This window comes from Leptonychotes weddellii, chromosome 3 (genome assembly GCF_054177405.1).
Source record: "Leptonychotes weddellii isolate Sample4059 chromosome 3, ASM5417740v2, whole genome shotgun sequence".
NCBI lineage: Eukaryota > Metazoa > Chordata > Mammalia > Carnivora > Phocidae > Leptonychotes > Leptonychotes weddellii.
This window is the reverse complement of record NC_138371.1, coordinates 31,527,993-31,538,932: the sequence shown is the minus strand read 5'-3', so window position 1 is coordinate 31,538,932 and position 10,940 is coordinate 31,527,993. Positions and strand designations below refer to the sequence as shown.

Genomic DNA, 10,940 nt, shown 5'->3' with positions numbered 1-10,940 from the left:
GGGCGCCTGGGTGGCTCAGTTGGTTGGGCGACTGCCTTCGGCTCAGGTCATGATCCTGGAGTCCCGGGATCGAGTCCCGCATCGGGCTCCCTGCTCGGCGGGGAGTCTGCTTCTCCCTCTGACCCTCCCCACTCTCATGTGCTGTCTCTCATTCTCTCTCTCACAAATAAATAAATAAAATCTTTAAAAAAAAAAAAAAAAGCTAACAACTTCCAAAAAAAAAAGTTAACATCTACCATAAAAGGTAAACCATGAATATACCTCAGATATCATTCTCAGAATAGAGAAATTACAGAAACCTGAAATAGAATATAGTATATCCAGTAAGAAACTCTTAACTATAGGAAACAAACTGAGGGTTGCTGGAGGGGAGAGAGGTGGGGGGATGGGGTAACTGGGTGATGGGCATTAGGGAGGGCATGTGATGTGATGAGCACTGGGTGTTATATGCAACTAATGAATCCCTAAACTCTACATTTGAAACTAATGATACACTATATGATAACTAATTGAATTTAAATAAAATAAGTTATAAAAAATATATAGAATATCCAAAGCATAGTAATTGTTAGGAAATTTACAGAATGGACCAATGACACATCTAAATTCCATATACAGATTATTCCAACATCATCTTGAACCATCTTAGCTGAAACTAGAAATGATCAATTTACGTAAAATAGGAAGGAATTTGCAAATACTGCCTTGGAAATCTTATCAAAATGTCTTTTATTGCCCCAATGTTAGTAAATTTGTCCATAACTTAAATTTTATATAAATAAGATAGAAAATACAGTAAAAGAAGGGATGTCTGGAGAGCAGTCACCCTCACATTCCACTTGAGTTCATCCTTAGGATACGTTATATCCCCATTTTCACTCTAGATCATTGTGAAGAGGTAAACCTATGAAAATAGGAACAGATTGTTCATATGATAATATTAAAACTGTCTTTCCTAATGCTTTTCACATCATGGTACATATAGATAATGATAATATTTGCACAGCACATTTACAAACAAGGACCTCATGTTGGCAGGTAACCAGCCTGAGAATCTTGCCCCAGACCCCTCAGAAGTCCAAGTGTCAGGGTCCTGACACACCTGTAACCCATTCAAGGCTCCACACTCAGTGGAAAGCTGTTCTTAAACTTTTTTTAAAAAAGATTTTGTTTATTTGAAGGAGAGCGAGCGAGTGAGCATGAGCAGGGGCAGGGGCAGAAGGTGAGGGAGAAGCAGACTCCCCGCGGAGCAGGGAGCCCGATGCGGGGCTAGATTCCAGGATGCCGGGATCATGACCTGAGCCGAAGGCAGACGCTTAACCGACTGAGCCACCCAGGGGCCCCTGGAAAGCTGTTTTCAGAAATCAACTAATTTTTCTGATCCTCCGCCCTGAAGGTGGCGTTGCCAGATTTGTTGCTAGCAAATAAAAATACAGGATGGCTGGTTAAATTGGAATTTCAGATAAACAACAAATAAATTTCTGGTATAAATATGCTCACTGCAGCATTGGGGACATACTTATTTTATCTGGCAATTCTATCTGAGGGCCTTGGTATAAATCCCTGAAGAAACAAATCTCACAGGGATATTCCAGAATTTATGGTACCAGTAAAGTTAAAATCTGGTTGTCCCTGTGCCTTCCTTATTACTGGCTGAGGTTCAGTCATTGTGGTATCACTTCAGCCCTTGAAATAGTTTATTCCTTGAAGAGGCAAAACTTCTTTTAACTAAAGGGAAATCAGAGAAATTAAATGACAGGCCTGGTGCTGCTGGCCACTTGTGGGTGCTGAGCCAGAACGTGTGCCCGTCGCATTACTGCACAGCCTTCCCTTCCCACTGTCCAACACCCTTCATGCAAAATATACCAGTTTTCAAGGTGGAAATAAATCCAACGCCCACTCTGAGGTGTGTCCAACCTCCTGCCCTATCTGTTGGGAATAAATGAAGGCTGGTCCCAATGCCCACAGAAGGTTGTCTGAAAGGTCAACATTTGAGTCAAAAGAGAACTGTCAACCCAAAGGACTAGATAGAAAGGAGGAGCCCAGCTAGTAAGCCTAAACGGAGAATGCTGATGTTGTCAGAACAAGCACAGGACATGGGGGCACAAGGAAAGCCCAGAGATATTCCCAAGATAGACCACTGGCACATACGGGCTTTCTGTGGCTCCTTAACAACCCGTCTGCACGAGCCCCGTGCCAAAACATAAGGGCCAAATTAGTGTGATGTTTCTCAGGGAAGGAAAGAGATTAGCGTAGTCAAAGGTAGTGTCAACGTCTTCCCTTCATATGTTCCAAGATCTTTGAAATCTCCAATTTCATACATGCCACTATGGCTACATGATTTCCTCCATAAATCAGCAATAATACCACCCCCATCAAATCATCACGAGGACTTGATGAGCTCGTGAGTTGTAGCAGAACAACAAATCCAGGTTTAGAATCAGATGAGCAACCAGGATCAATTGTTCACTAAGTGACACTCAAAGGCACTCACATACCATGGACTTTGGAGTCACTTAAGAAGTCAAACCAGGGGTGCCTGGGTGGCTCAGTCGGTTAAGCGTCTGCCTTCAGCTCAGGTCATGATCCCAGCTCAGGTCATGCCCATGATCTCCTGGGATTGAGCCCCACGTCAGGCTCCCTGCTCAGGGGGAAGCCTGCTTCTCCCTCTCCCACTCCCTCTGCTTATGTTCCTTCTCTTGCTGTGTTTCTCTCTGTCAAATAAATAAATAAAACCTTAAAAAAAAAAAAAGAGAGAGAGAAGTCAAACCAGGATTATGTAAGATCTCCTGGGGTCACCGCCAGTCCTAGCACTAAAGTTGAAGAGTTTGGCAGATTTCTTACCACCTCTGATATTGATGAGGTTCAGTGCAGTGTTAATTAACCAGTGAGAGTTCTGGAATAACTGGAGACCTTTTAAATAAATCTTTTTTTTTTTTAATTTATTTATTTGACAGAGAGAGACACAGCGAGAGAGGGAACACAAGCAGGGCGGGGGGGGGGGGAAGGGAAAAGCAGGCTTCCCGCTGAGCAGGGAGCCTGATGTGGGACTTGATCCCAGGACCCTGGGATCATGACCTGAGCCGAAGGCAGACGCTTAATGACTGAGCCACCCAGGCGCCCTCTTTTAAATAAATCTTAAGATAATCTTTTTAATTTAAGCTTTTATGGTGAAGTAATTTTCATTTTTGGCAGAAAATCAGAACAGACATCGTCATGGATACATGTTGCAGCCTAAATCCCGCCATTGATATTGGGCAGGTAGGTACTGGCCCATGGAGATGGATGTCACTTCCTGAAAGTCATTGCCGGGAGACTAAGTACCTCTAAAGAGCACACAGCCTCATAGAGCTTGACATTTTCCCCTTTCAGGTTGAAGTTTCCTTTATTCAGGGAATGGGCCTTTATACCACTGAAGAGCTGAAATATTCCCCGGAAGGTGTTCTGTACTCTCGAGGCCCAGACAAGTACAAAATTCCAACCATCACTGATGTCCCAGAGGAATTCAATGTCTCCCTGTTGCCATCATCACAAACCCCACCAACCATCTATTCATCCAAGGTAAGCGCTCAAACCTACTGCTGTGCAATGTGATCCATCAAGTAGCATGGTAAATGAAAGCAGGTAGACAAAAAAATAATAATAATAATGTCAACCTGTATCAGGACCAAATTACAAGAGACTGTTAGAATTTGGAGAAGAATCACCTAGAGAAAAGTGAGATTCAGAGAGGATAAGTGATCTCTGCCTAATGGCCATCCTTGGCCAAGGTCTTTATTTATTAGTATCTTCTTTCACTGGAAATGCTAAAATTTGGTGAAAAGTTCTGATTTGATAGAATAATATTTTCACTTAAGAACCTTAAGACTAAAATATTAAATGGGATTAAAGGCATGATACTACTAAAATTTTAGGAAGAAGTGGCAGCATGGGAAGAATCCTAGACTGGGCCTCAGTGGACCTGGGTTCTTAGCCTAGCCTCACCAGCTCGCTGTGATCATAGATGAATCACTCACCTCTTAGGGGCTCAGGGTCCTCATCCATACCCATAAATGGATCCAGAACAATGGTTCTCAACTGGTCCCCAGGGTACATTTGGCAATGTCTGGAGTTATATCTGGTTATCACAACTACGGTTGTGGAGGGAGGAGATGTTCCTAGTCTGGGTAGAGAGGCCAGGGATGCTGCTAAATAGCCTTCAGTGCACAAGACAGCCCCCCAGCAAAGAATTATCTGGCCCAAAATGTCAGTGGTGTCAGGAAGCAAAGACACAAACCGTTAGTAATTGCTAAAGTAGTGGAGCTGCAAATGAAAATAAAGGTCAGCATTTCTTGTCATTGCTGTATGCAGATTATGTGAAAATCACTCTCAGAGTAGAAACTTTCTTTAGTTTTAAGATGTATTGTTAAAATTTTCCTTTAAGTCTTTTAGGAGACTTCTTACTAGGGGTGATGAATTGATATAAGAGAAAATGAGTTCATCTATATCTGCTGGAATGTTATCATTTCCAAACTGGAGGCCACTGTCAGCCCAGGAACTTTCTCTCGTCATATGGTGACGGAACTGGAGGGTGGAGAGGTGGTTGGGGTGCAAATTTGAAAGGAAGGACAATCAGCATCCCCTTTGGGTTCTCATTAGGCTGGAAATCACTCAAAGAGCAGCATTCAGGCCACCTAGAGCAACGGGACAGGCAGGACCTGTGAGTCCTATGGTTGTGACCAGCCACTCATAGGCAGACCCTGAGGAAACTCATGGGTTTACAGGTGCCCCATAGAGTATATTCTGTAATAATAACAGGGACCTACCGAGTACCAGGCACTGTGCTAGGAGCTTTTGCACTTGCTAAACTTTACAACACCCTGTAGCGTAAATATCATTGCCTGAATTTCACTGATAAAGGAACAGAGGCTCAGAGAGATAATCTTACCCAGAGAAACAGAGGGAGTAAGGGCCAGGTTTCAAACTTCATGTCCCTAGCTTAGGGTTGCAAATTGGGGGCCCACTGGCTGAATCTAGGCCGCAGATGTGTTTTTCTGTGACCCACACAGTGTTTTTAAAAATCAGGGAATTGTAGGGGTGTCTGGGTGGCTCAGTTGGTTAAGTGTCTGCCTTCAGCTCAGGTCATGATCTCAGGGTCCTGGGATAGAGCCCTGCATTGGGCTCTGCATTCAACAGGGAGTCTGCTTGAGATTCTCTCTCTCCCTCTCCCTCTCCTCCTCCTCCTCTCTCTCTCAAATAAATACATCTTTAAAAATCAGGGAATTGTACATTAAAATAAGAATATCTAAATTCTCTTGAAAAATTGGATGATCTGGTAATTTTGGCTACATTTTTAGAAGATACCAATGGCCCCTTTAGACAGGACATGGGGCTATCTCTACTTCACCATAATTCCCACTTTTCTTTGCTGTCCTTCAACTGCCCACATCCTCTCATTTATATTACCTGATTGTTCCTTGCAGATGATGGGCTTGCAACTCATCATCTGGTACCCAAATCTGTACTCTTCTAGAGTACCCTACCTCCCCTGATGCTGGAGTCATAACGAGGCATTTTTCTCTCTGCTCATGAAGTTGGCCATTGAATGTGCTTCTCTAAGTAGGATACCATACAGGGTGCCTGGGTGGCTCAGTCAGTTAAGTGTCTTCAGTTCATGATCCCAGGGTCCTGGAATCGAGTCCAGCATCGGGCTCCCTGATCTGCAGGCAGCCTGCTTCTCCCTCCGCTCCCTCCTTCTCTCTCTATCTCTGTCTCTCATGCATAAATAAATAAAATCTTAAATAAATAAATAATAGGATGCCCCCCCCAACACACACACACACACACATGTGCGTGTGCATCCACCTTTCCTATAGAACAAAGATTTAACCTAGACAGCATTACAGATATGGGAAGTTCAGGTGGTATTGCGATTTTTAAGAGTACTCAAGCTTCATTCAGTCAATAAGTTACTGAACAAATTATTGTGAGCAAGACACTGTGCTAGGAGTTAGGGAATACAACGGTGAATAAAGACCTGGGTCCTGAAATATAGTAGCTTGTAACCTAGTATAGAGAATTCTAAAACAAATGTGCTTTCTTCCAGGGCCTGGGGGAGTCCGGGATGTTCCTGGGCTCATCTGTGTTCTTTGCCATCACTGACGCGGTGGCCGCAGCATGCAGGGAAAGAGACATAGCTGAGGACTTCACAGTGAGGAGCCCAGCAACGCCAGAATGGGTTCGAATGGCCTGTGTAGATCGGTTCACAGAGATGGTATGGAATTATTGATTATTTTCCTAAAAGGTGGCTTTTCTATCTCTTGTTTCTTAGACCTCTAAGGTAAATTCATAACCTAATCTGATCAAATTACAAGGTCAAATTATAAAATGTAAGCTTATCAAAGTATTAAGAGGCGGGGTGCCTGGGTGGCTCAGTTGGTTAAGCGGCTGCCTTCGGCTCAGGTCATGATCCCAGGGTCCTGGGATCGAGCCCGCATCGGGCTCCCTGCTCAGCGGAGAGCCTGCTTCTCCCTCTCCCTCTGCCTGCCTCTCTGCCTACTTGTACTCTCTCTTGCAAATAAATAAATAAAATCTTTTAATAAAAAAAAGTATTAAGAGGCTAAAAATAAATCACACAAATACCTTGTGTATATGTAGCAATTCTAAATTTTTAAAAAGCATTTCTACATCTGTTATTTAATTTGATTGTCTCGGCAACCCTGAAGTAGGATGATTTATCATGCTTCAAAAACTAATAGCTAAATATGAAACAACTGGATGATTTCATTGAACCATTATATTTCCTCCCTCTATCCCACCTAGCCTATCCTACTCTTAAGAAAAACAAACACAAAAAATAATCCATGTATCATGTAGCTACATTTGATAATACACTGACCGTGTTCCCAGTACAAACACAGAGTACACAGTCTACCTTTCCTTGAGAAATAACAGGATCTTATTACCAGCTGCCGCTTTTCCACTTCATGACAATGCCTCCCAGCCCAGGAGAGGGACGACTGGGAGTCACCTGCTAGATGCCCATGCACACAGCAATCCCAGCCTGATGAATGCTGGAGAGTCACCACCAGTCATTGAGTCCGCCTGTGCCCATTTCCTCATGGCATCCTAATATACACATTAACACTAGTTAGCATTGATTGAGCACCGTCCTAGATATTTTACACAGATTATCTCATGAGTCACTACTATAACTCTGTCAGGTGACTGGTATTATTTTCTTCATTTTACTATTGAGGACACTTTGCCCAAAGTCAAGATTCAAACCCAGACCATCTGGCTCCAGTATAGTATATTGCCTCTTAGAGAGAAAAGAATTGATTCTCTACCTCTTAAAGGAAATCTGTGTTTTCAGATCTATATTGAAAGAAGCCTAAATACTTAAATGACCTCTTCAAAACATCCAGCCATAGAGTGAAAGAATAATGTGACCCATGATTTGGAAATACTGCTCAAAAGGAAGTGTCATCATGACACATTTCCTTCCCTTACATGATCCAGTCCTCTTCCCATCTCCAAACCTGACTCAACATTGCTTGTTCTCCAGTCGTACCAACCACCCCGTCTTTCCCACCAAGTGTCCCGGCAATAGCTCTGCCCTCGCAGGCGGCCCCTCACCCGACTGTGCTGTCCACAGAAGGTTTACTATCACCTACCTCAGGTCAGTCCTGCTCAGTTGGCCACGGTCAGGGAACCAGCACTCCTCCACTGCAGGGACCCCTTCCCAGGACTGACTTGGGCCTAAAGGGCCCTGTCCACCTCCTCCCAACAGCAGTGGTCACACGGTAACTGTGGAATCGCTTGATCTCTACCCCAATGCATAAGCACTCCCAACCTTTCAAAAAATGTTCTCAGTCATCTTTTGCAGTAATAAATATCCTTTCCCAAAATGCGGCAGATTAGCAAAACTAAAAACATGCAGCAGCAGGTTCTAATCTTCCTTTCTTGCCCATGTTTAACTTTGCCAGTCTTCAAATGGCCTGGCTCTCAGAAAATGAATTCCTTCATTTCCAAGTTTTTAGGCCATTTTTAATAGTTGGGTTATCTGGCAAAGTCAGTCTGTCACATGCAATGGTAAGAAGTGAATTGCTTGGATTTCAATTACTATTTGGGATTCAGCCTGCCAGGTACCTTGCTCGTGGGAAGGGGCCATATTTTCTCCCAAGTCTGATGGTTTTTTGATAAGACTAATTTAATATGTCTCTGTGGATATAAATCATGTACTAATTTGTATACCCATCAATCAAATGCTCAGGGTCAGTGTAAAAGTAACATTACATTTTTTTTATATTTTATTTTATTTCTTAAAGATTTTATTTATTTATTTGAGAGCAAGAGAGCATGAGCGACTCTCACAAGAGAGCACGAGTGAGAGACCATCAGCCAGTGGGAGGGGCAGAGAGAGAGGGAGAAGCAGATTCCCACTGAGCAGGGAGCCCGATGCGGCACTCGATCCCAGGACCCTGGGATAATGACCTGAGCTGGAGGCAGACACTTAACCGACTCAGCCACCCAGGAGTCCCTTCACATTTTCTAAAACACACCTAAATAGTACCTCGTGTTATAGTCTAGATTTGATATATAACCTCATTTTAGTAACATGTATTATTTTTTATCTTCATAAAAGTAACGCATGTCCATTATGGAAAAGTAAGAAAAATATTGCAAAGAATAAGATGAAAGTTAAAATCAGCCATACTCCCACTAACCAGAAATAATCATAACAATTTTGGTATTTAGGGACACCTGGGTGGCTCAGTTGGTTAAATGTCTACCTTCTGCTCAGGTCATGATCCCAGGATCCTGGGATCCAGTCCCGCATCGGGCTCCCTGCTCAGCAGGGAGCCTGCTTCTCCCTCTGTCTGCCCGTTCCCCCTGCTTATGCTCTCTCTCTCTCTCTCTGACCAATAAATAAATAAAATCTTTTTTAAAAAATTTGGTATTTATATATATTCACACACACTTGTGATCATCTCTTAAGTCATAATTATTTATATGTACAATTTATTTACATACTCATTTTCCAAAATTGAGATATCCCTGATATAAATGTTTAAAAAGATTTGAACAGTATAATTGGGAGTGACTTCATGATGAGAGTATGGGCTTCTTCAAATTCTTGACAATACTTCCGGGATTCAAGAGTTTCTCTGTTCTGACCTCCAGACACCCACAGCAAAGGATAACCAGAAGCCAGCCTTCAGTGGGGCCTCCCAAGGGAAGCAGAGAGGAGGAAGTCCTGACTCTTGGTTTAACAAAGAGGACCAGAAACACACGAAATATAGATCCTGCTACTTCCTGTCACAGGACAGGGCAATACTCCTCCATCCGTATTGTACCACAAAGCAGGGCCAGACATCGTTCTGGGGGCTGGGAAGTCAGAGTGAAGGAAACAGAGAGCAGCCTCTCCATTTGTGGAGCTTACTTTCTAGAAACCCGAAGTCCACCTTCCATCTCTCTAGCCTGGGTCAAAGCAGCCTCTTCGCTGGCCTTCCTATACCTAGTGCAGCTAGAAAGTTGTGGTGTGACAAATATGATCATGGCATTCTAGCATGTACAGAGGTGAGAAGGTTCCCATTGCTCTTCAGATAAAGATATAACTTTTTAACTTGCCCTGCCAAACCTATAAATCTGCAAGTCCAGCATGGCCAGCCTCACCCACTTCTCCAGCTATGCATGGTACCCTACCCTGCCTTCTCTCTCCATGCTTGCCACCTTCTGTCTGTTCCTCTTGTCAAGGACAGAGGCCTCCAACAAGCTCTGCCTTCTGCTAGTAACCATCTTTATCCTTTCCCCAGGCTAATCCCACTCACCTTTCATATTTTTAATCAAATTCAAGAAATCAATTCAATACTTTCCTTTTTGCATATTTTGAAGTACTGAGAGGATACTGGTGAACCAGACTCACAGGTACCTGCTCTCAAGTGGTTTATGGTGTAGCAGGGGAGAAAGACAAATAATTACCGTGAATTGTAAGTGCTTAGCTGACTCTGGGTTATGCCTGTGAATCAATAGAACAAAACTTTTCTAACTTAGCCTTAACCTTTTCTTAAAGTCAAAGAGATCATAGATTTGGCCCCAGCTTTGATCATTCATCATGCAATCATTCATTCATTTTTCTATGCACCGGACACTGCTGGGGAACTAAAGAAACACTGAGCCAGTCAATCCCTGCCCACATGGAGCTTACATTCTACTGGGGAAACCAGACAGTAAATAAGTAAACAAACACACAATATAATTTCAGGTGGTGATAAATACTATGAAGCAAAATAGAAAAATCGGGGGCTAGAATGTGATGGAGAGATTATTTTAGATAATTTTTTATGGTTTATTAGAGAAATTTTCTCTGGGGCATTGACATTTGAGCTGAGGCCTGAATGAAGTGAGGGAGCAAGCATAAAGCTGGTAATGGTATGGTTAGAGAATAGTTAATGCAAAGGCCCTATGGCAGTTTCATTGGATTCAAAGTAGCATGGGACCAAGTAGCCCTCAAAAATGGCCTTACCTTGTTAGTCTCTGATATTGGTAGAAAAAACTTGTAACTAAAAGGCTGCAGTTGTTGTTCTTCCTGGCATAAAGATATCAGAAATAAAAATGTGTGGGGTGCCTGGATGGCTCAGTCGATTAAGCATCCGACTCTTGATTTCAGCTCAGCTCACAATTTCAGGGTGGTGAGATCAAGCCCCGCACCAAGCTCTGTGCTGAGTGTGGAGCCTGCTTAAGATTCTCCCTCTCCCTCTCCCTCTGCCCCTCCCGCACTTGCTTTCTCTCCCTCTCTCAAATAATTAATTAATTTATAAATAAAAATAAAATTTGTGACTTACTTATCTCCACATCAGGAGGGTGAAACCTGAATAATCCTTATTCCAGCTTCCGTTGCAACTAGCCTCTATCACAATCCAGGTCTATATCTTCAGTTCTTTAGAAATTACGATTTG

General features: G+C 43.0%; 1 protein-coding gene across 1 annotated transcript in view; it reads left to right on the top strand.

Moving 5' to 3' along the window:
- Window positions 1-10,940, top strand: part of LOC115936503 (aldehyde oxidase 2-like) — a 57,258-nt gene that overhangs the window by 39,633 nt on the left and 6,685 nt on the right. The window contains 3 exon segments of the mRNA XM_081815317.1: window positions 3,177-3,261; window positions 3,373-3,561; window positions 6,086-6,253. Coding sequence (XP_081671443.1) covers window positions 3,177-3,261; window positions 3,373-3,561; window positions 6,086-6,253 — 442 coding nt within the window.